The sequence below is a fragment of the Mustela nivalis genome (genome assembly GCF_964662115.1).
Source record: "Mustela nivalis genome assembly, chromosome: 8".
In the NCBI taxonomy this organism is placed as follows: Eukaryota; Metazoa; Chordata; class Mammalia; order Carnivora; family Mustelidae; genus Mustela; species Mustela nivalis.
Window position 1 is genome coordinate 74849886 of NC_139027.1, and position 27919 is coordinate 74877804.

The following is a 27919-nucleotide window of genomic DNA, read 5'->3' on the forward strand; positions in this document are numbered from 1 at the left end:
AATGGCTTGGCCTACGGGGCGGGCTTTTAATGAAGGGACGGCGGTGGGAAAGATGGCGGCGACTCTAGGACCCTCTGGGTGGTGGCAGCGGTGGCGGCAGCGTTTGTCGGCTCGGAATTGGTCCAGGATGTTGCTCCTTCTTCTTTTGATGGGGTCTGGGCAGGGACCACGGCAAGTCGGGGCGGGTCAAACGTTCGAGTACTTGAAACGGGAGCACTCGCTGTCGAAGCCCTACCAGGGTGAGGCGCCCGGGGCGAGGTGGTCGTGCACGGGGAGGGCTTCGGGATCTGAGCTCAGCGGTAGTGACCGGGGGTGGCTAAAGGCTCGTGGCCCCAAGGAAATTGCCGGCGGGGGGAGGGCACACGGGGACTCCCGCAGCGTTTGGGAGCCTCGGGTCCAAAGGGCAGGGGTCAGCTCTCCCCGCCCCCCGTTTTGGAAGTTTCCAGCAGGTCGAAGCCGGGCTCGGATGCCGCTAGCGCTAGGCCTGGACAAAGGGGAGCTCGGAGTTGGACAGCAGTAATGTAGGAAGGGGTAGAACTGCAAATGGTGGGTAGTGACTGAAGGCCACTAGCAAAGAGCCGGTCTCTCGATGGAGCTGTGGATGTGCTAGAAATGAAGCAGGAGGCAGAGCCGGGATAGAACTTGGCCGGACTGAGAAGGAGGAAATTCTGTTGCCGGTTAAAACACCTGCTCTCCAGTCCAGGAGCCCTGTTGATGAAAGAGGCTACTTAGCTTTGCTCTGTTCAGGGTTCTTAGGCTCTGAGACACAGCTTTATCGACCAGAAAATTTATGTAGTTAGCTACAGAGAGGACCAAATCAATGCATGTGGCTTAACTCACACACGTCTGTTTCCCCACTGGAGTGTGGGACAGCAGACAAATCACTGAAAGTGCAAGAGTGTATATACATAGCTGCTAAGGGTGATCATTTATTCACTCAGCAGATGCCTTGAGTGCCTCATCTGTGCTGTCTCTGGTAGCACAATGGACTATTACAGACACAGTTCTCACTTGGCAAGAGGCATGAAGCCTGAGGTACTGGGAGAAGTACCTTCACCCTTGTATTGTTTACAGAAAGGATGTGATTAAGCCCTAGAGGCCTGAGAGTTGAGCTCTTTTTGGTAGAACTGGGGAGTTGTGTTTTTTTTTTTTCTTTTGTGGTGCTAAAATTTACATATAAAATGGGAGGAATGGATCTAAGCTGTGGTTATTGAGGCAGGAATAAAGTGCTAGCTCTGATGTGCTCTGGGGTGTTCACCTGAGAAGGCCTTTGTGAAAGGAAGCCGTGGAGATGTTTAGGATTTGAGATTTATGAAAGGCAAGGTAGGAGATCAAGTGTCATGAAAGGGAGAAGATGACAACGACTCCAGTTTTAGGAGGGATCCATGATGGTTTCAGAGTGGGTTGGTGTTGAAGAGTGTTAACTGATCTACTTCCTCCCTGTAGGTGTGGGCACAGGCAGTTCCTCACTGTGGAATCTGATGGGCAACGCCATGGTGATGACCCAGTATATCCGCCTTACCCCAGATATGCAAAGTAAACAGGGTGCCCTGTGGAACCGGGTGGTAAGAATCTTTCTCCCTCCTGTGTTGGTGGTCCAGAAAGCCTGAAAAAGTTAAGCAGTGGCATATTGACTTAATTTTACTGTTTATCCCCAGTGCTCTGTCTTCTGTGGATATCACGGATTTTCATTTCATAGAATATGGATGACCTTCACAGTGCAATCAGATATGTAGAGACATGCTCTCAGTTGTTCCAGTTATAGCAAATAATCCATTTTGATTGTGTTTTCTGAAAAGTCTTTTTTTTTTTTTTAAAGATTTTACTTATTTGATAGAGAACGAGAGAGCATAAGTGGGGGATCGACAGTGGGAGAGGGAGAAGCAGGCTCTCTGCTGAGCAGGGAGCCCAGTGAGGGACTTGATCTGAGACCTCAGCTGAAGGCAGATGCTTAACTAACTGAGCCACCCAGGCTCCGTGTTTTCTGAAATGTCTTAATTCCTGATTGACCTGATACTGTTACTTCTTGGAGGTTAACAACTTAATTCACATTTAATTACTTCGTAAAGTAGAAGACTGCTCTTTTAAATTTAACCTAAACTTCATCCCAGTATCTGCCCTTGTTATTTCACTTTGAAGTGTCTAATTTTAAATTTTGTTTTCATGTGAAAGCCACTTTGAGCCCCTTGGTCATTTTATTTGTCCTTCTCTGGACCTTTTCTAGCTACATTGTCTTCCTTGAGGTATGGCGGCAAGAAGTGAATGCAGTATTCCTGGTGTGGCTGCACTGTGATTTTGTACAAGTGTAAGACGATGCTTTCTTTTTGGTTTCTAGGGCTCTTTCTAAATCTTTTACAACCACTTTACTTTTGGGATTGACCTTGGCATTCTTTAATACCTTTTCTTGGGTTTTCATAAGCTAAGAACTTACTTTTTCATGATTTTTGATTTACAACTTTTCATGGTCATTGATAAGTGAACCTCAGCAAAGAGAACAGTTTCTTTTCCCTGTTCATTTTATGTGACAGAGAATTCTAACAGAACAGAGGGATAAGAGAAGTTTCTACTTGAGCTATTTGCACAAGCTGGCCTCTTAACCCAGATTGTAGTGTTGAACTCATTCTTGGACAGAGTACAGGGCGGCGTGTTCTGGTAGAAGAGACTAAGGGCTGGCAGTTGACAGACTTGGGTTCCAGATCTCGCCGTATTACACACCCACTGTGAGCCCTCCGCTGTTACTTAATTCTCTCATTGCTCCCTTTCTCCGTCTGCCAAATGCGCTTTGTAATACCTTCTCCGTGCCCACTAGGGTTATTGTGAGAATAAGACAATAGACATGAAAAACTTTGAAAAGTTAAAATGGTTACAGAAATGTGTGTTATATGCATCTGTTATAAGCTTCATTGATGGAGATCTCTGGTAACTAAATGATTATGTCCAGGGCTAGATGCTTTGCTGCTGACCTGCTAGCTGTCCCTACATAACTCTTTTAGCATCAGTTCTAGTTTAGGATCTAGCTATCCTGCCCATCTTCAGATTGTCTGATGCTGGATTTTTGTTGTTGTTGTTATCTATCAGAAGAAGCTTTGGAGCTGTTTCTGAGTTATTTGAATAGGATGTATTTGTTTGAACAGTGGTTCTCAAATTGGCTGTCCAGATGAGTTGATACCTGTGGTTACTTGGATTTTTTAAAAGCTCCCAAGTGAATCTAATGTACAGCCAAGTCTCAGAAGCTCTGTGAGGTATAGCCCTGAGCAAAGGCATATGGCACTATGGTAGAGGAGGCCAGGATAAGTGGCAGGCACCTCTTGGCTCAGTGTGAACCTCTCCAACCCTGGTCTCATCCCAGGGGGAATAATACCTACCCTCTGGCTCTGGGGCAGCTTCTTGCCACTGAATTTCACTCTTGTCCTGAAATCTAAGTGAAACAGCAGAAAGAGAACCCAGAACAACAACGCAGGGACTGGGCTCTTCAAGGTAGGGTAAGCTATCAGATACTGTGGGTTTTTTTGATGAATTCAGAAGTAACTTCATCCCTTTCATTTGACTGTGTGCTCCTGATACTAACACTTTTGGAAGATTTCCCAGAAATTAAAAATGAAAGCTAAAAATGATCTAGCAATATCTTGCTCAAGAGCCAGAACAATCTGTATAAAGATTCTGGGTGAATCCTGTTGGCCTATCTGCTCCTTATTCCCTTCTTTGTTCGTAGTGACTGATAATCAGGAGCCTGTATAAGCCAGATAGCTACTCTGCTTTCTCCTTGAAAAAGTGTTCAGCTCTTTAGAGCACTTAACCATCCACTTATCTCCTTCTCCATTTTTCCAAGCCTTTGATACACAGTTAAAGAAAAAACCCCCCAAAGAACAAACACAGGAGTCTTTTTAGTACCCACCTCCTTAATGTTTTTCCATCAGAAGCTGTCCCTGGGGTGGGGATGGTGGTGTTCTCCTTTGGTACATTTATGCTTCTTGGCCATGGGCATGAGGTTTTAGGGAACTGTAACTGTAATTTACCCCCTCTTGGGGAATTCTAGCTTGCCCCTCAGCTTGACATAGGGCCAAGTCTAGCTAATTAGAGTTGTTTACATGTCTGCTAATTATTCCTGGAAACCTTTGCATAATGACTTAGCCTTTTTTTTTTTTTAATTAAAAAAAATTCTTTTGTAATGAATGAGACTTTGACCTTTCTTGAAATCCACAGTTTTTAGAATCTGTCAGAGGAGTGATCTGAAGTTGCAGATAGCCACCTGTACTCTAAAGGCTGAGATGCTTTGCTCTGCCGCCTTAGCAATCTCTTGTCTTTTCCAACTTTGGAGTACTGTCCTGTTCCTATGGGAGATACTGAAGATAATTGGGAGGCTTATTCACTTTTCATAGTAAATACCATATGCAGTTGGACGGCCTAACCTGTTTGATTTTATGACGCAAACACTTAGTAAGTCATAGATTTCAGTTTCAACCCGTTGCCTCATGTTGCCTGAACTTAGGTTTTCCAAGTCTCTAGACCACTCTGAGGGCTTGAGGGCTTTCACATTTCGTGCCTTTCATTGATTCCGGTGTCTTTTTCACTCTAGCCATGCTTCCTGAGAGACTGGGAGTTGCAGGTGCACTTCAAAATCCACGGCCAAGGGAAGAAGAATCTGCATGGGGATGGCTTGGCAATCTGGTACACAAAGGATCGGATGCAGCCAGGTATTGGGAGCCTGGGTGCTCTTGTGTGGGGTGCGACAGGTCTGCTTTCTCATGTGCCCTCTCTTTGAGAAGCATATGTCTTCCCCTCCCCGCCCCGCCAGTGCCAGCAGTTTTCCCACTCCCTTGATGTCTGCGGATGAAGACCAGCCTATCCAGTCTCTAGAATGGGGTCTGAGTCCCAATAGAGCAGCAGAACTTGACTCATCCTGGGGCGAGATTGTGCTAATTAGTCCCTTCTGGTTTCCCTTGGAGGCCACATGGCCATTTGGGTGGGTGAAAGCCCTGGCTTTCCCAAACACAGGTGACTGGGTGAGCTGACTTCTTCGTAGCATGCGTAGTGAATGGTCTCAGAACTCCTTGAGTTAGGAGTTGAATGGGAGCCGTTGCTCCAAGGACGTGGCAAACTCAACCTGATTTGACCTGATCTCTTTTTTGCAACAAGAAGCGGAACTTGGGAATTCAGCTCTCTCTCAGGGGCATAGTTGTCACCAAGCGTTCGTGAAGCAAAATTCTTTTGGGGCGCCTTAGCAACTGGTTTGGACCAGGGAGCAGCTGTAGTGCTAAACAGTGTTGCAGTGGCCTTCTCTCTTCCCCCTGCCTTCAGTAACAAACAGCTACCGACTTTATTGGGTGCTTGGTACAGGCCCTGCACTTTGCCGGATGCTTTTACATATGTTTTCTCATCTTAAAGAGAGGCCTGGGAGTCACTTGAATTTTACTTTTTTGTCCATCATAGTGATATGTTTTTCCTTTATCAACTCTTGGCTTTATTTCATTGTTCATCATCTGTTCTCTCTCTCTAGGGCCTGTGTTTGGAAACATGGACAAATTTGTGGGGCTGGGAGTATTTGTAGACACGTACCCCAATGAGGAGAAGCAGCAAGAGGTAATGGCAAGTGTTAGAGCTTAGGTCAGCTGCACTGATATCACAGTTCTTTGCCTCAGGAACATTCACGAGGGAACAGGGGCTAGAAGTGAGGGTTTTCATTCTATTTTTTTCATCTGTTGAACTTGAAAAGTTAATATCCTTGTCAGAGTGTTCTAGAGAGAACGGTTTATGGTGCACAGTCCTTTGGGAATGGCTGTTGTGATTGGGGCCTTTTTCTTTAGTGTTCACAGTGTTCTTTTGTGCACATTAGGTAGCTGCTGGAATCGAGCATGCTTGGCTGGTTGGTGATTTGGCTCCTAGGCCCTGCACCAGAGCAAGCTGAATTTATATAACTCAGCTCCCCTGACTTAATAGATCACTGCTGTGCTCTCTTCTGTAGCTTGCTCACTCTTTCGAGTCTCCTTTTCTTCTTCCTGTTTTTAGACCCGAACAGCAATTCTGTTGTCCTGGAGGAAACGTTTTGTTCCAGTCCCGTTTCTGGCTGTTGGCAGAAGCCTCTTGCTTTTTGTTGGCTGACCCTAGGGTTCTTTAGTACTTTCTTATACTGCCAACAGGTTTATATTCTTTGCCTGATGGCCATGACATTAGATGGTGGGAAAGCAATTATGACAGGTGTTGATGGATATCCTGTAGCTAAATAATAGCAAGAAAGGCAGTATTGAGGATAGAGACAGAACTCACTTTATTTTTTTTCCTTAAAGTTTTTTATGAAAGTTTTTTATGAAAAACCGAAGGCTTGTTAAAAGAAATGGGAAGAATACATGATCATATGTGCAACACCCAGATTCAGCAGATTCAACAGTTTCAGCATTGCACACAGAGTTCACTGTAAGCGGTGGAAATAGAGACCCAAGTTAGGAAAATGACTTTTTGTTGTGAGGCCGTTCACAGTAGCATCTCCGTGTTTCCTATGTTCCTCCTCACTCCACCATACAGCAGGAGCTTAATAGTTGTGAGACTTAGTGAGAAGACCAGCAGGATCCTTGCACTCAGGAGCACTGAGGTGTGAGGATGTTCCTGGGGGAAATGTGGGGTGCTGTAGAAGACACAAGAGGTGTGTCGAACCAGGAGCGGGACAGTGTGGTGGTAGTGGGGAAGACTTCCTCCAGGAAGTGACATTTACACTGATGTCTGCAGAATTAGGAGCCAGTGTGCCATGCAGAGGGAAAAGCATGTGTTAAGGTGATAAAGTGAGAGAAGAGATCAGAGAGAGATGATGCTAGAAAGAAAAACAGAGCCCCAGTCTTGCCATGTTGCTCAATTTTAGCTGCCACCATTCCTGTGCCATTCTTTACTGTTGCCTCTTGGGCAAGTTGATTGGCCCCTGAGATTGAGCGGTGTCTGCTTGGGTGGGTGGTGGTTTGGCTGTTTGGACCAGTGGCAGAGCCATCCGAATGTACGTGACTCATCCTCACTGTGCGTACTGGGGCCAGATTCTGGGGTGAGGTGTTCCTGGTAAGGAGTCTGGGCTTTATCCTGAGGGGGTAAGTGTTATAAAGGATTTTTTTTTTTTTTAAGATTTTATTTATTTATTTGACAGAGAGAGATGACAAGCAGGCAGAGAGGCAGGCAGTGAGAGAGGAGGAAGCAGGCTCCCTGCTGAGCAGAGAGCCCAATTTGGGGCTTGATCCCAGGACCCTGGGATCATGACCTGAGCCGAAGACAGTGGCTTAACCCACTGAGCCACCCAGGCGTCCCTGTTATAAAGGATTTTAATGAGGAGACTGTCATGACTAGGTTTATGGTCATGCTGAGGAAATAGGGGTAGTTAGAGATGCATCTGAGTAAGGGTATGGGCTTTAGGGCTTGACTAGACTTCTAAATGTGGCTCTCTGCTTCTTCCAGAAATAAAGTGTGGAGATTCTCTTAGCTTCCATTTCATCATCGGATAATAGTAGTTCTCATTTGGCAGATGTGATGGGCTTATTTTGTAAGAAGAGTCTTGTTAATCAATAAAATTAGTTTTGGTTAGTAAAGATTGGCACTTTTTCTGGCTATTCAGGTTCTCACTCCCAGCTATACATTGAGATTGCCTGGAGTGCTTTTAAAAATACTGACGTCCAGGGGACCTGGGTGGCTTAGTTAATTAAGCATCTGACTCTTGATTTTGATTCAGATCATGATATCAGGGTCATGGGATCAAACTCTGCATTGGGCTCAGTGTGGGGTCTGCTGGAGATTCCCTTCCCCGTTTCCCCCACTGCTTACCTGTGCTTGTGTAGAGTCTGTCTCTCTAAAATAAATAAAATATTTTATTTTATTATTTTTTAAAAAAAGATTTTATTTATTTATTTGACAGACAGAGATCACAATCAGGCAGCAAGGCAGGCAGAGAGAGAGAGGAGGAAGCAGGCTCCCTGCTGAGCAGAGAGCCTGACATTGGGCTCGATCCCAGGACCCCGGGACCATGACCCGAGCCGAAGGCAGAGGCTTTAACCCACTGAGCCACCCAGGTGCCCCATAAAATAAATAAAATATTTTAAAAAGTGAAATAAAATAAAAAAATAAAAATATGGATGTCCAGGCCCCAAGCTCAGAGTATAATTCTATTTGTCTTAGGTGCAGCGTAGACAACCTTTCTTTTTCAAAGTGCTCCAGGTGAGTCACATGTGTAGTCAGGATTGGGAACCCCTGGACCAATACGAGGTCCTTGTTTCCGTATTAGTTGTTTACCTGTTAAACACATGTGTTTATTAAAATGACATTTAAGAAAACTCATCAAAGTGGTTTTTGTTTATTTGGTGGCTCTTATGTGCCAGGTACTTTACTGTCTTAATCCTCATCAAAACTCCTTAGAGTTAGTATTATTTTTCCCCATTTATGAATGAGTACAGAAGCTTAGAAAAATGTCTTGTTCAAGGTAACAGCCAGTATAAATGGAGTCAGATTTTGAACATACCAGATACCAGAGGCTGTGCTTTTTTTTTTTACTCTTTAAAGGTTTTATTTATTTGACAGAGAGACAGTGAGAGAAGGAACACCAACAGGTGGAGTGGGAGAGGGAGAAGCAGGCTTCTGGCTGGGCAGGGAGCCCAGTGTGGGGCTTGATCTTGGACTCTGGGATCATGACCTGAACCAAAGGCAGACGCTTAATGCCTGAGCCACCCAGGTGCCCCAGAGGCTGTGGTTTTAATTATGATGCTCTACTCCCTCCCATCCATTGTTCTGCCAGGTTGATTTCCTTGAGAATGGAGATACTTTTTTTTTTCTTTTTAAAGTTTTTATTTATTTATTTGTCAGACAGAGATCACAAGTAGGCAGAGAGGCAGGCAGAGAGAGAGAGAGAGAGGAGGAAGCAGGCGCCCTGCTGAGCAGAGAGCCTGACGCGGGGCTCTATCCCAGGACCCTGGGATCACGAACTGAGCCGAAGGCAGAAGCTTCAGCCCACTGAGCCACCCAGGCGCCCCAAAAGAATGGAGATACTTATTATTCACATATCATCTCCTATGTAATTTTAGTTCTTAGAGCTTATATTCAGTGCAACAACTTGGAACTATTTTATTTTATTTTTTTAAAAGAATTTATTTATTTGACAGAGATCACAAGTAGGCAGAGAGGCAGGCAGAGAGAGAGAGGAGGAAGCAGGCTCCCCGCTGAGCAGAGAGCCTGATGTGGGACTTGATCCAAGGACCCTGGGATCATGACCTGAGCCGAAGGCAGTGGCTTAACCCACTGAGCCACCCAGGCGCCCCTTGGAACTATTTTAGAGGGTAAAATCGAGTGTGTTTTGTTGGCGGCATGGTTTACTTTGATAGCCTACATAAAGGTGCCAGGCCTTGTTTCCAACACTCATACATGTTATTTACTTGTAACAACTCTTTGGGGGTAGATATTACTGTTTTCTTTACATTATGGGTAAGAAACTGAAGTAAAGAATGGTTAAAAAAATTTGTCCGTGGGGACCTACGTGGCTTGGTCAGTTAAGTGGCTGCCTTTGGCTCAAGTCATGATCTCAGGGCCCTGGGATGGAGTCCCACATCGGGCTTCCTACTCTGTGGGGAGTCTGCATCTCCCTCTCCCTCTGCCTGCTGCTCCTTCTGTGTCAAATAAATCTTTAAAAATAAAATTTTGTCAGTGACACAGAGAGGGTTTGCTTCCAGCCTACAATCTCATTATTTTGTTTTATTATTTTTAAGTACATCAGAAGAGGGTGACAAATACGGTACCTTTGGAAAACTTGCAAATGTCACCTAGAGGATGTGTGGGACGAGAACAGGAGCTGGCGGGAGGGAGTGTGGAACAATTCACCAAATCCCTCAAGGTGGTGGTAAAAATGTTTCTCTGGTTTCTTGTTTCCTTGTCACCAGAGCACATGACCTTGTTGCTCAGCTTACTTGCAGCCACATTGGTTCATGAGGAAATACAGGGAAAATATTAGCAACCAGTAATGCATCTGAGAACAGGAGTTCAGTTTAGGCTTGGCTCTCTGAAATCAGGACAGATTGGTAAACATAACATGTTTATGTTCATGATATCAGGGTCGTGGGATCGAGCCCTGCATTTGGGCTGTTAAACATATCTGTTAAACATAACGTAAACATGTTATGTTTAACAGATATGTTTAACATGGTAACCTCAATTTCCCTGTCAGCAATAATGAAATTGTAGTTTAGGTGAGTGAGTCAAGAGTTGAACTATTTTGGGAGTGCAGGGTATTGCCTGTGCCATAGTAAGATTGCCAGATCAGAAGTGGTTGTTAAAAATGATAGTGGGGGGACACCTGGGTGGCTCAGTTGGTTAGGCCACTGCCTTTGGCTCAGGTCATGATCCCAGGGTCCTGGGATCAAGTCCCTCATTGGGCTCCTTGCTCGGTGGGGAGCCTGCTTCTCTCGCTGCCTCTGCCTGCCTCTCTGCCTGCTTGTGTGTATTCTCTCTCTCTATCTCTGGCAAATAAATAAAATTAAAAAAAAATGATAATGGAAAAAATAGGAAATCTGGATAGATCTGTAACAGGAAGAGATTGAATTAGTAATAAAAAATGACTCACAATGAAAAGCCTGGGTCCAGACGGCTTCACTGTTTTCTGTCAAACAAAGAAAGTAGAGTTAATACCAGTTCTTCTAAAAAATTCTTTTTTTTTTTTTTTCAAAGATTTATTTATTTATTTGACAGACAGAGATCACAAGTAGGCAGAGAGGCAGACAGAGAGAGAGGAGGAAGCAGGCTCCCTGCTGAGCAGAAAGCCCGATGCGGGGCTTGATCCCAGGACCCTGGGATCATGACCTTGAGCCAAAAGCAGAGGCTTTAACCCACTGAGCCACCGAGGCGCCCCCTTCTAAAAAATTCTTAACAAAAAAATAAGAGAGGACATTAACCAGCTTATTCTTTGAGGCCAGTATTATTCTGATGCCAACACCACACGAAGACATCACAAGAAAAGAAAGCTACAGACCAATATCTCTTATAAATATAGATGTAAAAGTCATCAACAAAATACTAACAAACCAAATCCAGCAACATAAAAAGGGTTAAATACACAACCATGTGTATTTATCCTAGGAATTCAATTTGCCTTTTTTTTTTTTTAAAAAAGATTTTATTCGTGTATTTGACAGAAAGAGAGAGAGCACATGCAGGCAGAATGGCAGGCAGAGGGAGAGGAAGAAGCAGCTTCCCACCAAGCAAGAAGCCTGACACGGGGCTTGATCCCAGGACTCTGGAACCATGACCTGAGCGGAAGGCAGACACTTAACCAACTGAGCCACCCAATCACCCCTCAGGTTGCTATAAAAATCTGAAAATTAAAGAGTGCCTGGCTGGCACAGTTGGAAGAGCATGTGACTCTTAATCCCAGTGACCTGAATTTGAGCCCTACGTTGGTATAGAGATTACTTAAATAAAGACTTTTAAAATCTGAAAATTAACATGATAGACCATATTAATAGAATAAAGGACACCATCTGACTCCCTCAGTCAGTAGAGGGTGTAACTCTTGATCTCAGGGTCATTTTAGTATATGTGCTGCCGAAGCGAGCACTTGATCTCAGGGTCATGAGTTCAAATGCCATGTTGGGTGTGGAGCCTACTTAAAAAAAAATAGAATCAAGGACAAAAGCTATGTGATTATATCCATAGATGTAAAAAAAAAAAAAAAATACTTGAGAGGGGCATCTGGGTGGCTCAAGGGGGTTAAAGCCTCTGCCTTCAGCTCAGGTCATGATTCCAGGGTCCTGGGATCGAGCCCCGCATTGGGCTCTCTGCTTTGCAGGGTGCCTGCTTCCTCCTCTCTCTCTGCCTGCCACTCTGCCTATTTGTGATCTTTGTCAAATAAATAAATAAAATCTTTAAAAAAAAAAAAAAAAAAAAAAAACCTTGAGAAAATGTAGTATCTTTATGTTAATAAAAACATTCAACAAATTAGGAATAGAAGGGAACTTTTTCAACCTAATAAAGGGCATCTATGAAAACCCTCAGGTAATATCATACTTAACTGTGAAATACTGAATGCTTTCACTCTAAGATCAGGAATAAGATGGGGACATCCCTTCCTGTTACTTATTTTATTTTATTTTTTTTAAAGATTTTATTTATTTATTTGATGGAGAGAGGGATCACAAGCAGGCAGAGAAGAGAGGCAGGCAGAGAGAGAGGGAGAAGCAGGCTCCCCGCTGAGCAGGGAGCCCGATGTGGGGCTCGATCCAGGACCCTGAGATCATGACCTGAGCCGAAGGCAGAGGCTTAACCCACTGAGCCACCCAGGCGCCCCCTTATTTTTTTTTTTAAAAAAGACTTATTTATTAAGAGAAAAAAAAGACTTGTTTATTTTAGAGAGAGAGAAAGAGAACAGGGGCATGAGTCGGAGGAGCAGAGGGAGAGGGCGAGAGAATCCCAAGCACACTTTGAACTGAGTGCAGAGCCGGACTTAGAGCCTGATCCCAGGACCCTGAGAGAATGACCTGAGCTGAAACCAAGAGTCAGATGTTCAACCGACTTAGCCACCCAGGTGCCCCATTCTTGTTACTTCTATTTAGCATTGTACTGGAGGTTCTAGTCAGGGCAGCTGTGTAAGAAAATAAAATAAACATCTGGATTGCAAAGGAAATGTAGAACTGTAGATGACATGATGTTGTATGTAGAAAATCTTAAAGAATTAGCAAGAATACTGCTAGAACTAATAAATGAATTCAGCAAAGTTGCAGGATACCAGATCAATATACAAAAATCAATTATACATCTGTATGCTGGCACTGGGCAGTCAGAAAATGAAGGTAAGAGAACAGTTCCAGCGACGCCTGGGTGGCTCAGTCGTTTGCCTTCAGCTCAGGTCATGATCGTAGGGTCCTGGGATCAAGCTCCTAGTTGGGCTCCCTGCTCAGCGGGGAGTCTGCTCCTCCCTCTCCCTCTCTTAAAAAAAATTCCACTTATACTATCATGAAGAATAAAATACTTGCAAATAATTAAAAATAAAAGTACACTCTGAAAACTATAAAATACTGTTGAAAGAAAGTTAAGTCCTAAGTAAATGGAAATATATCCTGTGTCATGAATCAGAAAACTTAGTATAGTTGATCCTTGAACAGTGGGAGGTGGTTAGGGGCACGGACAACCCCACCCCTAACACACTGTTGACAAGCCACACATAACTTTTTTTTTTTTTAATTTTTATTTATTTGACAGAGATTACAAGTAGGCAGAGAGGCAGACAGAGAGAGAGAGAGAGGGCGAAGCAGACTCCCTGCTGAGCAGAGAGCCCGATGCAGGGCTCGATCCCAGGACCCTGAGATCATGACCTGGGCTGAAGGCAGAGGCTTAACCCACTGAGCCACCCAGGTGCCCCCACACATAACTTTTGACTCTCCTGGAACTTAACTACTAATAGCCTACTGTTGACCAGACCAGATGCCTTACAGATAATATAAACAGTTGATTAACACATTTTTTATGTTACATGTATTGTATACTGTATTTTTTTTTTAAAGATTTTATTTATTTATCTGACAGAGATCACAAGTAGGCAGAGAGGCAGGCAGAGAGAGAGGAGGAAGCAGGCTCCCCGATGAGCAGAGAACTCGACGCGGGGCTCAATCCCAGGACCCTGAGATCGTGACCCGAGCCAAAGGCAGAGGCTCAACCCACTGAGCCACCCAGGCGCCCCTGTATACTGTATTTTTACAATAAAATGGGCTAAAGAAAAGGAAATGTTATTAAAACCATAAGAGAAAATACATTTATAGTACTGTCTTTGTATTTAAAAAAATTGACATGGAAGTGGACCTATGCAGTTCAAACCCATGTTGTCAAAGAACAGCTATATTGTTAAGATGATGATGCTTCCCACGTTGGTCTCCAGATTTGACATATTCCGTGTCTATCAGAAACCTAGCTGTCTTCTTCGTAGAAATTGACAAGGTGATCCGAAAATGCAAGAAATGGAAATGCAAGAGAACTAAAATAGCCAAAATAATACTGATAAAGAAGAGCAAAGTTGTAGGAGTCATATTTCATTTCAAAACTTAATACAAAGCTGCAGTAATAAAGACAGCGTGGTACTGGCATAAGGATAGACCTATAAATCAATGGTATAGAATTGAAAGTCCTAGAAGTAAGTCCTCATGTTTATGATCAGTTGATTTTTGATAAAGCTGTCAAGATAATTCAATGGGGAGAGAACCATTTTCTTTTTTTTCCTTTTTTTTTTTTTTTTAATAGATTTTACTTATTTGACAGAGAGAGAGATCACAAGTAGGCAGAGAGGCAGGCAGAGAGTGGGGAGCAGGCTCCCTGCTGAGCAGAGAGCCTGACTCGGTGCTCCATCCCAGGACCGTGAGATCATGACCCGAGCCAAAGGCAGAGGCTTTAACTCACTGAGCCACCTGGGCTCCCAAAAGAACCATTTTCAACAAAAGGTCCTGACTCAACTGGATGTCTACATTCAGAGTAATGAAATTGTCCCCACCATACAAAAAATTTAACTTGAAATGAACTGGAAAACTAAGTGCAAAAGCTAAAACTACAACTCTCAGAAGAAAACATAGGGTTAATTCTTCATTACCTTGGATCAAGCAAAGGTTTTTAAGATACGACACCAAAAACAAAAGCCACACACAAACAGATGATTTGGGGAAAAAAAATAGATTATACTTATTTTTTTTTTTTTTTTAAGATTTTATTTATTTATTTATTTGAGAGAGTGACTGACAGCATGAGCAGGGTGGAAGGGGAGAGGGAGAGGGAGAAGCAGGCTCCTTGCTGAGCAGGGAGCCTGATGGGCTTGATCCCAGGACCATGGGATTATGATGCAAGCTGAAGGCAGATGCTTTTTTTTTTTTAAAGTATTTATTTATTTGACACACAGAGATCACGAGTAGGCAGAGAGGCAGGCAGAAGCAGGCTCCCTGCTGAGCAAGGGATCATGAGATCATGACCTAAGCCAAAGGCTGAGGCTTAACCCACTGAGCCACCCATGTGCCCATTGAAAGCAGATGCTTAACTGACCAAGCCACCCAGGCACCCTTTCTTTTCTCCGTTTTTACTTCTTTTTTTTTTCAGGGGCAGGCACCTGGGTGGCTCAGTCAATTACGCATCTTGATTCTGGATCTCAGCTCAGGTCTTGATGTCAGGGTCATGAGTTCAAGCCCCACATTTGCTCCACACTGGGCATGGAGTCTACTTTAAAAAAAAAAAACAAAAAACAAAAGAAAAACAAAACCACCCCACAAAGCAACAACTTATGCTTTGGAGGATACCATCAAGAAAGTAAAAATAAACCCACAGAATGGGAGAAAATCAGTGAAAATTGTATATAAGGGACTCGTTTTTATATATTCTAGATATAGTTCAATAGTAAAAAAGACAACTCATCTAAAAATGGCTGGGTCAGTTGGTGGAGCATGTGACACTTGATCTTGGGGTTGTGGGTTTGAGCCCCATGTTGGTTGTAAAGGTTACTTGGAAAATAGTTTTTATCTTAAAAAAAAAAAAAAAAAATAACCAAAGGATCTGAATAAGTATTTCCCCAAAGAAGATACACAAAGGATGGAGAAACATGAAAAGATGTTCAGCATCATTAGCCAACAGGGCCATACAAATCAAAACCACAATGAGATGCTACTTAATACCCACTTGTGGCTATTTAGTCATAGCAAAAGACAAATCCTAGTAAGTGTTGGTAAGGGTGTGGAGTAATTGGAACTCTCATACACTGCTGCTTGGGAATGTGAAATGGGCAGTTGTTTTGGAAAACAGTTGGTCAGTGCTTCAAATGTCTAAATACAGAGTTGATATCATCCATCAATTTCACTCCTAGGTGTATATACCTAAGAGAAATTGAAATCATGTCTATACAAAAAGTTGCATAAATGTTCATAAGCACTGTTTATAGCCACAAAATGGATATAGCTCAATGTTCTATCAACTGATGAGTAAACAAAAAAAAATATACATATTAAAGATTTTAATTATTTATTTGAGAGAGAAAGTGTGTGTGCACACACCAGAAGGGGAGAGGGAGAGATAATTTGAAGCAGACTACCTGCTGAGTGGGGAGCTCTATGCATGGCTTGATCTCATGACCCTGTGATCGTGACATAAGCTAAAATCAAGAGTTGGATGCTTCACCAACTGAGCCACACAGGTGCCCCTCTTTCCTGTCTTTTTTTTTTTTTTTTTTTTTTTAATTTAAGATGTCTTTTTTGTTGTTGTTGTTAGAGAGAGGCACACGCACACAAGCTAGAGGAGGAGCAGAGGGAGAGGGACAAGATCCCAGCATGGGCTCAGTCCCACAACCCTGAGATCACAACCTGAGCCGAAATGAAGAGTCAGTTGTTCAAGAGACTGAGCCACCCAGGCACCTCTTCTTTCCTTTTTTAGAATCTGGAGCCATTCTCCAATATTTCTGTGTTTCAGGTTATATTAGAGACCTAGGGCTTTTGTTTTGTTTGTTTCTAACAGTGTATACTAATCACTTTTCCATAATGATTTGAGAACAGTGAAGCATGGATATTGAGCCAGGGCTGAGGGGCCAGACTACTTGGCTTCCAGTCCTGGTTTTACTGCTTAAATAAGCTTTCTTACCAGTGCAGTGGGGATACTGATATCACCACTTACGGTTGTGAGAAGTAAATGAATGGGTATGTGCACATTACTGACTACAGTGCCTGGCACAGCGTAAGTGCTCTGAAAATGCCCATTATTCTCATTCATACCACTGAATGCCATTCCCAGGGGATACTTTGCAGACATCTTGGCAGTAGCTTTTGTGGCTCTGTTCTTTCCCTCTCCTCTCCCACTCTCCTTTTCTTCATATCTAGGTTCTAGAGAGCAGACTTGGCCAGCTTACTCCACGGCACTATGCCTTAGGTTGGAAAAAATGACTCTAAGAAGAGTGGCTCCTAAATGCTGGTTCAAGAACTCATATTGGTTGGTAACAACTTCCACTGATCTTTTTTTTTTTTTTTTAAGATCTTATTTATTTATTTGACAAAGAGCTTGAGTAGGGAGCGGCAGGGAGAGGGAGAAGCAAGCTCCCTCGTGAGCAGAGAGCCAGCGGTGGGACTTGATCCCAGGACCCCAGGATCATGATATGAGCCGAAGGTGGATGCTTAACTGACTGAGCCACCCAAGTGCCCCAGTTTCATTGGTCTTAACAATGGGAATAGTAGGGGCGCCTGGGTGGCTCAGTTGTTAAGTGTCTGCGTTCGGCTCAGGTCATGATTCCAGGGTCCTGAGACTGAGCCCCACATTGGTCTCTTGGCTCGGCGGGAAGCCTGCTTTTCCCTTTCCCACTCAGCCTGCTTGTATTCCCTCTCTCGATGTCTGTCTCTGTCAAATAAATAAATAAAATCTTAAAAAAAAAATAGAAATAGTAAAGTGAATTCATGAGTGCTAAATTGTTTATCATGAGATTCTGTTATTTTTTTGGTATTAAAATTTTATTTTAAAAATGTTTATTATAGATGATTGTTCTGTCATTATTGTAATTTAATGTTTATAGGTCAAAAAATGGCAAGCCCATTAATCTCCAACATATTTTTGGAGATTTTACCAGTCTGTGACAGCCAATGGTCCAGGAATTACTGCTCTCAAAGATGCGTATTTGCCTTGACGCTCCTCATCGCTTCTTGGCCTTTTGGCTAAGATCAAGTGTGCCTTGACGCTCCTCTATGCACAGCTGGGAGTAGTATTTGTATCTAGAACGAATGAACATTTATTGACTTCCAGACAGCTTACTAAAGCCCGTGTATCTCATTTCATCTTCGTGATCTAGCTCTGTATTACCCTCTCTGCTTACAGGGAGGAAATGGAATGTCTCGAGGAGCTACGGTAATCCACCCAAGGTTATACAGCTCTAAGCGTATAACTGCTGTTAGGACCCAGTCTGCCTGATTACAGAGGCCGGTGGGCTCCTTTTTCTGTCTAGTTTACAGTTACTTGTATGCTTGGAATCTGTGGGATTTTAGCATAGGATCCGTAAGTCTGCAAGTTCACAGGTCTCCCTTTAGTCAAGATAGGCTAAGGGTACAATTACCACATAGAGGGCTTTTTTTTTTTTTTTTTTTAAGTGGCTTTGTAGTAGAAAATTTGGAAACATTTCTTCATCCTACAGGCAATAATCATTTGGACAATAGGTAGGAGTGACTCTAATTTTTAGTGACTCTTAAATTAGGAATGAAACTACCACCTTGCCCGAGTCTGAGGGATTCTTCAGCCTTTGGTTCTGGCTATATATAGGCTGCTTTCCAAGGAAAGAAAATGAGCTGCTGTGTGAAATTAGTGGCTTCCCAAGGAACACTTAACTCCTGCCTGGGCATGGAAAATAAGAGGGCATTTAAAGACTTACTACTAGTGTGAGGTGAAAAGTTGAAGGCCAAGTCACAAGTTGCTGAAGTAGACAGATTCTTCAAAGTTGTGGGGTACTGTGTCTGGTGCGGTGGTTCTTAGATTTGGCCACATATTACAACTGTCTGTGGTGCTTTTTGAAAAATATATGGGAGCGCCTAGGTGGCTCAATGGATTAAGCCTCTACCTTTGGCTTGGGTCATAATCTCAGGGTCAAGCCCTGCATCAGGCTCTCTGCTCAGCTAGGAGCCTGCTTCTTCCTCCCTCTGTCTGCCTCTGTACCCACTTCTGATCTCTCTCTGTCTAATAAATAAATAAAATATTAAAAAAAAAAAAAGAAAAATAGATGATCCTATGCCCTGCCCCTCCCAGACCTATTGAATGAGACTGAGGGACCCACATGGGATTGCAGCTGGAAGGCTCTCCCAGAGGATGCTGGGGGCCAGTTTACCTCTGGCTGTCACTGGATAATCAGATGCCTCACCAGTCTTGGGAAGAGGAAGGCTCTGATGGTTTAAGAAGAGTTGTCTCAGGCACTTTCTTGAAAGATGCAATGTAAACTTCTGATCATGCGTCTTGGGGTTGATAAATGAGCTACCCAGGGCATTTTTAATCCCTTCTTTTCCCTGATTGTTCACTGAAGTTAGGAGCATTCTTTTCAGAAGCCCATTCCTGTATGTTGACAGCATACTATGAATTCCCTTGTTCTACACGATCGCTGTAGAAGAGGAGTATTGGGAATTGGATCACCTACTGACACATTCCGTACCCTTCTGTAGACCTGGGCATAGTCCACCAGTAGCATGGAAGCAGAGCAGTGGGGGTCTGCTCTGAGACTTGCCCTGTGCTCCTTCCTCCTGTGGCTTCTGAGGCCCATTGTGATCTGGCTTGTGTCTCAGCTCACACCCACCTCTCCCTCACTGGCTGTGTGTCAGACACTGCTGTCTCCTCCTGGTCCTCGAAGAGGTCGATCTCATGCTTCTTATGCCCGCAGATCTTTTGGTGGCTCTCTCCAAAGATGAGGCCTCAACTCCTCAGAGAGCTTGTTCCCTTAGCAGTTTATCATGTTGCCTGTTATATTCTCATCATAGCATTAGTACTCTCTGAAATGCTTTTTTGTGAGTTGTATTTCTTTAAGTAGCCCCTATACCTAAAGTAGGGCTCGAACTCATGACCCTGAGATCAGAAGTTGCTTGCTTTTCCAAGTGAACCAGCTGGGCACCTCTCTCTCTGAAGTAATTTTATTTATTTGTTATCTCTTCCATTGTGATGTCAGCTCTATGAGCCCCCGGCATCTGGAACGGTGCCCAGTTCCTAATAGGTGCTCACTGATAGGAGGAGGAATGCTTCAGGCTCTACACCCTCACACATCCTTCCCATAGGGCAGAGCTGGGCTGAGCTTGTGTGGGTATCTCCTGTCGCTAGTAGCTTAGAACTGTAGCAGTTTTCTGGACCAAAGCTAAATATCCCTGAGCCTCTTGATTTTTCTAAATCTGCCATACTGCAGTGCTCACATGGAACTTTTTCCCTGTCCACATATTGTAGGTTAGAATGACAGCAGCTGTTTGGAAATATATGTCCATGAGGTTCAATTAGAGGGTAAATGATCCCTCTGGATTAGAGTTAACTCCATTGTCTCTCAAGTGGTGGGATTTATCCTTTGGGCAAGATCTTAGGCTAAGTTCCTGGGCAGTAAACGGCATCTTGAATTTGGAAGAAATGGGCCCTCTTTGTCACTCCTTTGTCTCCCCTTGCTGCAGCTGTACAGACAAAAACACATGGCCTGGCCTTCTCAGAGACATAAGCAAAGTGGGGCCTTCTTGGACAGTGGAATGCTGTGTGTTTTTTGAAGTCTCTGAAAGCCTTAGAGAGGTTTTCCTAGTGGGCCCCTTTAAGAATTGGATAGTAACAGACCCTCTCCTTAGAAAACATACAAGCAATCTGTCCACATAGTTTTGCCTGTAATTTTGAGGGGTGTAAGGACTTGCTAAATGCCCTCTACAGATCCGGCAGTTCTGTTTGGGGATTTAGATCGGTTTGCTCGGGCTCCTGGGTGGCTCAGTGGGTTAAGCCGCTGCCTTCGGCTCAGGTCATGATCTCAGGGTCCTGGGATCGAGTCCCACATCGGGCTCTCTGCTCAGCGGGGAGCCTGCTTCCTCCTCTCTCTCTCTGCCTGCCTCTCTGCCTACTTGTGATCTCTCTCTGTCAAATAAATAAATAAATAAAATCTAAAAAAAATAAAAAAATAAAAAAATAAATAGATCGGTTTGCTCATCCACCACGGCTGGGTCAAAGCTCTTCCATGGCTGTTTCTTTCTGACCTGGTCTCCTGTCTTCTGTGTCCTCTTTCATTTTTATAAAAACCTGCTGGACCCTCTCAGGCCCAGAAGAGGAGATATTCTCCAGGAGTCCAGGTACTCAGTCTTGACACACCATGGCCATGCCTTACTCCCTCTGTGTCCATTCAGCATTTGCTCCTGTTCACACCCATGTGGCTGTTGTCTTGAGAGTCACCAGTCTCTGATTTTGACTGCATCTCCACCTTGCATGTTGACTATTGAGGACAATGAGGAAGTCACCAGAGAAGGGGCATGTGTCTGTTTCCTCTCCTTTCATCACCCTGCCTCTGCACTGCCTCAGCACTGGGCTGGTTCTTAAATGGTTAGCGTATCATTTCTGAGGATGAATTCACTCCTCCAACTGTTGGAGAGACGGGGCCTCTGAAGTAGGTGGGAAGATTGGTAGCTTATGGGGAAGCTTGCAGTAGGAGAACTTGCCCAGGGTATTATGGGGAGAAGTTATGTGTAGGTGAAGCTTAAGTGGGCTGGAAGGTCTTTCGACTAAGAACAGTCCTTGTGGCTGGAGAACACCAGCCAGCACCTGGTTCTGGCAGTGCTGGTTCTGAGTCCTGATCCATTTAGCATCCATCATATGCTTACAGGATTTGAGGATTTGAAAGGAGCTATCTGGAATGGAAAGATTTCCCTGATCAAACAGGTATTTTCAGAGTACCTGCTCTGTGCAAAATGCTCACCTGAGAGGGTGGGGGGTGGGAGGTTGTGGGGGATGGAAGATGGGGACATACAAGTATAGTGATTTTTTTTCCTTCGAGGGGTTTACATGGCAAATTGGGGAGAAGGTATATATACATCAAAAGGAAACTACCGGTCCTGGGCCATGTATGTATGTGAGTGCCAAACAGTGATCTCTGGAAGGATTTGAGTCAGACTCCAGAGGGGCCATTTCAGGCCCACCTGGGTTGGTAGCAAGGGGGATTCCTGAAGGCAGGTGGAGAGTTCAGTTGCTTCCTGGGCCATAGCCTTTGATCATCTGAGTGTGCATTCTCAGGGGCCGCTAACGATGAGGTGGGGTGGTTGTCTGGTCTGCCGGAGGGGCTCAGCTTGTATGTGCAAAATTCCCATTGCTGTTTGTACAGGCATTCCTAAGTGTGCTTCCTTACTGTCCTCTGTTCTTCCTTCCCTGCTTTCCCAGCGGGTCTTCCCCTATATCTCAGCTATGGTGAACAATGGCTCACTCAGCTACGATCATGAGCGGGATGGGCGGCCTACAGAGCTGGGGGGCTGTACGGCCATTGTCCGCAATCTGCACTATGACACCTTCCTTGTGATTCGCTATGTCAAGAGACATTTGACGGTGAGTCCTTGCTTTCTCGACCAGTTGGTGGTATGGGCTGCCTTGCACCTGCTTTCATAGCCCTGATGTATCTTTTCTTTTTATTCTAGATAATGATGGACATCGATGGCAAGCATGAGTGGAGGGACTGCATCGAGGTGCCCGGGGTCCGTCTGCCCCGGGGCTACTACTTTGGCACCTCCTCCATCACTGGGGATCTCTCGGGTACTGCCATGAGCACTCTTTATTTGTCCTGACCGAGGTCCTGTCTTGAGTGCCGGGCCTTAGCGAGGCTTCTGAGGGGAGAGCCAGACAAAGAGAGCTCTGGGAAGTACCTGGACAGTGCTTCTCTTCTGGTGTTCTGGTACCCTTAAACACCCCTACCCCAGGCTAGTGCAGTTGGCTCTAGGAGACGGTTGGTGCTAATGGAAAGCAGGGTCTGCCTCTTCAGGCCAGCTCTTCCAGCCCGTGTTTGGAGTTCTGTGCTTCAAGTCTGGTGCCCTTTCTGCAGTCTGGTTCCTTCCCATCCAGCTCCTGGTGTGCTGAGCTCCCCTTCTCTTAAGCTTTTCATTGAACTCTCTGACTCTGTTGTCCCTCTTCTGACAGCCCCCAGCTTGGTGTTTGAATGTGTTGTATGTTCAGGGGCTTCTGTGTCCAGGCCATCCCCCACTCTAGCCCGCTGCACTCAGGCCTCCTGGGCATCTCAGCCAGACTGTTAGCACTGTTCTCATCCAAACTACTTCTCTTTCCTCGGCACGCATGGTACTCTCTTCTCAGCCCTTGCTCTCTGTCCTCTCTTTAGCTGGTTTGACCAGTTACTCTGAAACTCCTATTTGATTTATGTGGCATTAACAGTACCTAGTTCTTTTACTTTTCTATCTCTGGATTTTCTTCCTACTTATTTCCAACTTGTAGCTTCCCCTTCCGTGTTTATTCTGTCCCTTGGCTTGAGCTTTAATCATAACCTCTTTGGAGAAGAGGTAAGGCACTGAACTTTTGGGCTTTTTGACTAGTATAATTCATTATGAATAAAGCTAGTAGGAAATAGAATAATTTTTATCTGAAAAAGTCCTTTGCTCTAGATGTTCAGTGATACTGTCTACATTAGTAAGTCTCTGTTCTCTGGCTGTAGGATAGCCCTAAATACAAATTAGGTCTTTTTCTTAAGAAATCCAGTCTCAGGACGCCTGGGTGGCTCAGTTGGTTAAGCAGCTGCCTTCGGCTCAGGTCATGATCCCGGCGTCCTGGGATCGAGTCCCACATCGGGCTCCTTGCTCCGCAGGGATCCTGCTTCTCCCTCTGACTCTGCCTTCCACTCTGTCTGCCTGTGCTCGCTCTCGCTTGCTCTCTCTCTGACAAATAAATAAAATCTTAAAAAAAAAAAGAAATCCAGTCTCTAGTGACCATGCTGGTAGCCATGAGTACCCCTAGCATTCAGCTTTGTGGTCTCTTAATACCAGTTCCTGCTAAAGGAAACGAGAGCTTCTTGGAGAAATGACTGATACCAGGTCTGAGGCAGGAAACAGGGAAGCTGGGAACTTTCCAGGAAAGCAAGGAAGATAAAAACTTCTAGGTTCATGTAAAAGAGCTCAAGAGCCAACTTGAGTGGGCTCCCACTGGAGGCAGATGGGTCATGTTGATCATCTAGAAGATGTAAACAAGTTCAATGTCTTGAAACACATCAAACATGTTTGAATCAATGAGATTATAACAACACTTTAAAAAGAGAAAAAGCACACCTGGGTGGGTCAGTCAGTCAAGCGTCCATCCTCCATTCAAGTCATGATCCCAGAGGTTCTGGGATGGAGCCCTGTGTTGGGCTCCCCGCTCAGTGGGGAGTCCACTTGTCCCTAGCCCCTCCGAAACTCATGCACGTGCATGTGTGCATGCTCTCAAATAAATAAAATCTTAAAAAATAGAGGAAAAAAATGGGAGTCCCTAATTCCTTGATCCTTTCTCTAGTAATTATTAGTGAGATATTCAGGGTGATAGTTATAAGCAACTGTGGAGAATGTCATTGCCCAGATGGAAAGTGTGTGCCATGCCAATAGCTATGCCCTGCTCAAGGCCTGTTAATCAGCTGGCATGAGGCCCTTTCCTATCTTGCTTGGGCATATTGTCTGCACGGATGGGAAACTGTGGTGCTGTGTCTTCCCTCACTGTGTTCCAAGGTTTTACATACGAGGTGGGCTTTAATGCTTGCATTATATCTAAGTTTCTTAAAACTATATAGATAATGCATGCCTGTTGATAAAAACTTAAATCCTCAGTAATAGATTATTCTCTATTCCCCATCCTTATTTTTACATGAAAGGAAACAGGTTTCAGTTATTTTTTTCAGTCACTGCTAGCGGGGCACTTGGCTGGCTCAGTTGGCACAGCATCTGACTCTAGATTTTGGGGTCATGAGTTTGAGCCTCACGCAGGATGGAGAGATTACTTATGTTTCTAAAAAAAAAATCCAGGGTCACTGCTAATGAGCTGTAGCGTGAAACTCCCAAGATACCTCTTTTTGGGGTGGTTTGGGTCCTCCCTATGCTTTTTTCCTTTAGATAATCACGACGTCATCTCCCTGAAGTTGTTTGAACTGACGGTGGAGAGAACCCCAGAAGAGGAGAAGCTGCATCGAGATGTGTTCCTGCCCTCGGTGGACAACATGAAGCTGCCTGAGGGTGAGCGCAGGGGATCGGGGAAATGGCCCTGTGCTTAGAGAGGAGGTCCCTGTGCCTGGGAGGTCTGGGGTGACTTGCACCCACAGCTCGCTGGGCCATTTCCTGTGTTCATGGAGCACAGGCTCCTGCCATTCTGCTGGTCTCCATGTTACAGATGAGTAGGGCTGCTCATTTTTTAAATTGAGGCCCCTGGAAAGGGAGTGTCTTTCTGCCCTCGGGCTCCCAGAAATGAGTGTCAGAAACTGGGGACTTGATACTCCAACTGGGTGGGCTCCTGATTCTGACGTGCTTCCCTCTTGTTTCCTCAGTGACTGCCCCATTGCCCCCCCTGAGTGGCCTGGCCCTCTTCCTCATCGTCTTTTTCTCGCTGGTGTTTTCCGTATTTGCCATTGTCATTGGCATCATACTGTACAACAAATGGCAGGAACAGAGCCGGAAGCGTTTCTACTGAGCTATCCCGCTACTGCCATGCCTGCGGCTGTCACCGTGAGCCAGCGCTGGCCTGAGTGTCGAGCCAGCTGGGTCTTCTCCAGTCTCCAGCAGCTGGTCAGGGACTCTGTTCTCTCACTGGAGCTTTGAATGCAGGGATACTGCATTGCCATGGACATCCATGGGGACATTTAGCTGGTTCAGGAAGCCCACCTACCCTGGGGCAGCGCTGCTGTGATGTGCCTTTCCCTGCAGTCCTTCCACTTGGGAGCTAAAAGGGACAGAGAGTATATATACGGTTCTGATGCCAAAAATCACAGAAAAGAATTTCATAGCTCAGGCTGCCTTTTTGTTGGACTCAAGAGGATCGTTGTGTTTCATTTTTAAATCTGCAGAGAACACAACATGGATAACTCCTCATACCTTCCAGGCATACATTTGTTGGGTTTTTTTTCGTCCAAGCCTCCGTCTACCTGAGGAATTCTCCCTGGAAATCCGGATGGAAACTTCTTCCCTGTGTTGCCTTCTCCCTCCACTCATTGCTCTCTCCACATGCAGCCTGAGCTAGAAGAGACATCTGGATGCCTCTCTTTTGGAGCCTTGGGCTGCAGAACAGACTGTTGTTTCACTACCCTCAGTAGGTGGCCACAGTGGAGGGCTCTTTGGCTCACTGCTCCAGCTGTTGTTCTTTAGCACGCATCTTGGTTCTGTTGGTTTGTGACCTTCCCAGTTGGTTCCTTTAAGCCCTCAGTCAGGTTTGGCCAGAAGTTGGGTATACAAGTCGAGAGAAGCTTATACGACTTAATGGTTGTCAGGGGAGTAACTAGGATACTGGCCAGCTCCATGTTTCAATACCAGAAGCAGCATCAGCCATGTGATCTGGCCATTGGAGATGTTTCTGGACTCTGGAGCCTGATGAACTCCATGTTTGGTGTTTATATGACTCTTGAAATCCCCCTTGGGAGTGTTCAAAATGTAAAGAAGCTTCCTTTTTATAGCCTCAGCTTGGATACTCTCCAAAGAGGAAACTTGGCTTCTGTTTCTTAATGGTGGAGAAACAGTTGCTATTCTCCTATTGCAAATCTGGGAGCAATGGACCCTCGTCCTCTGTGCCTGGAAGAGTTCATTGTCATTGAGCAACAGAGCCTGAGTGTCCTCCTCTGTGGGTCAAACCTTATTCCACTGCCTTATCTGACAAGGGGTCATGTGCTGCTCACCTGTCTGCCCTGTGATTAAAATGGCCAGTAGGCCAGTCTCCCTGGAGGGCCTGGAGCTCTGAGCTCTCCTAGCCCTGTACTTCTGTAGCCTAAGGGAAATTCTTAAAATGGCTGATGAAAACCAGACATGAGCTTCCAATTCAGTGTCTTTCCTTTTAGGGGTGGTTTGGGTGGGGGTAAGGTCTGGGCTTTCTTACTGAGCTCTAAGCCTGAGAACCCTCACCTTGCCTTCTTCTCAGTTGGGAAAGAAGCCCTCAGCTCAGCCAGAAGGAAAGGAGGTCACGTTGGCTGTGTATGGGTTTGTCATGTTGGGCTTTCTTCTGTCCCTCCCATGTGCTTAAGTGAGCATCACAGGCTGTACTGCTCTCCTAAAGTGTCAGTAAAGTGGGATCCTCCCAAACCTTCCCCACAAAAGGGGACCTGGAGCTTGGCCTCAGCACCACTTAGAACTGACAAAGCAGAGGGCTGTTCTTTTTTTGAGGGCAGGGTGAGATTGGCTAGACCCCTGTGGTGGGGGGACCTCGGAGGGCTCTTGAGATGACGCAGATAGTGGTGCAGGAAGAAGGGGTCTCATCATGGGGGAGGGTATATGTGTGCGTAATGACTGAGTTGATGAGTTCTGTGCAATTCCAGCTCATGGGCTCCTTGTGGCTTTTCAAAGAGGATGGGGAAGACATGAAGTACAGTCCCCACCCAACCCAGGGCCAGCCTTTGAGAAACTTGTGATGCAAAGAAGCTGAGCATGGTAGGTCCTGCCATAGTGCTTGCTTTTTGTTCTTAGAAATAAGGATTTCCCATTGTGAATGGGACCAAATACTGTTTTGGGCCCTTGAATCCCAGGCGTGCCCTAGAGGAGGGAAAGGCTTTGTACATGCACAATAAGGGTCAGAGCAGAGGCCTTGGCAAGCTGCTTACCCCCACGTGGGCCATTTCTCTCCACAGTTCCCCATTCCTTTGGTTTCCCTCTGACTTCAGAGCCTCTTAGAGGAGACCCTGAGGACTAGAGGTGTTAGATAAAGATGATGTTGTTCCCTGTCCTCGTGAGTCATGCTTTCATAGTTTCTTCAACTCCCTTAAATTACAGGGTAGCTCTTTGTGACAAAATGTGTTTACTTCAGTGGGAAAATGACAACAATAACTCTGTTCTTGTTGGAAGCGGTTTCCTAACAGAACATGCCCCTCTTTGCATATGTCCCAGAAGCCCCCAGCCTATGTCCTAGAAGACAGAAATGAGAACTAGTAGGAAGCGCGAGGGTAGGGCCAATGATGGGCTGGAGAAAAGCCAGGCAGACATGGACTAATTAGTCTTGTGGGGCTGGAAGTTCTGGAAAAATGTCTTGCAGGCGATTCATAGGTCCCTGGAGGAGTTTCAGCTCATGGTCTGTTGTAGAATTTAGGTTCTGATGCTGGCTGGTGAGGATAGAAGAGTGGGCATTGCTGCTGCTTGGCGGATTCATGATATTCGTGGGTGTTTTAATGGGAGCATTCAGCCGAAGTTCAGGTTTGACCCAGCTCATGGCCAAGTAGTTCTAGAGAGAAAAGGCAACAGTTAGCCTGAGGGAGCGACTTGAGGCTGTCTTCTCAGAGTCCTACCAAGAGCAACTAGTG

At 45.0% G+C, this 27919-nt stretch overlaps 2 protein-coding genes across 8 annotated transcripts in view; one reads left to right on the plus strand and one right to left on the minus strand.

Annotated features, from left to right (window-relative positions):
* On the plus strand, positions 1-26437 carry LMAN2L (lectin, mannose binding 2 like). 5 transcript variants are annotated; one of them, XM_082746894.1, is made up of 9 exons: positions 1-239; positions 1447-1565; positions 4577-4694; positions 5498-5580; positions 20742-20774; positions 21853-22014; positions 22104-22218; positions 24546-24665; positions 24974-26437. In XM_082746894.1, exons 1-9 carry the CDS (start codon positions 2-4, stop codon positions 25114-25116), a joined length of 1131 nt encoding a protein of 376 aa, XP_082603020.1. In that variant the 5' UTR covers position 1; the 3' UTR covers positions 25117-26437. The 5 variants fall into 5 exon arrangements, with proteins under 5 accessions (XP_082603020.1, XP_082603019.1, XP_082603023.1 ...); XM_082746893.1 differs by having other exon boundaries at positions 25490-26437; XM_082746895.1 differs by lacking the exon at positions 20742-20774 and having other exon boundaries at positions 9-239; positions 25490-26437.
* FER1L5 (fer-1 like family member 5) overlaps positions 25559-27919 on the minus strand; it is a 55406-nt gene continuing 53045 nt past the window's right edge. For all 3 annotated transcript variants that reach the window (XM_082746742.1, XM_082746741.1, XM_082746740.1), the window contains one exon: positions 25559-27840. In XM_082746742.1, the coding sequence (XP_082602868.1) occupies positions 27613-27840 (228 nt within the window). In that variant the 3' untranslated portion in view covers positions 25559-27612. The remainder of the gene's footprint in view (positions 27841-27919) is intronic.

Coding starts and splice junctions, on each gene's coding strand:
- LMAN2L (XM_082746893.1), top strand. CDS start 2: ATGGCTTGGCCTACGGGGCGGGCTTTTAATGAAGGGACGGCGGTGGGA. Junction 1,566..4,576: donor GTGCCCTGTGGAACCGGGTG/GTAAGAATCTTT, acceptor TTTTCACTCTAG/CCATGCTTCCTGAGAGACTG. Junction 22,219..24,545: donor CATCACTGGGGATCTCTCGG/GTACTGCCATGA, acceptor TTTTTCCTTTAG/ATAATCACGACGTCATCTCC.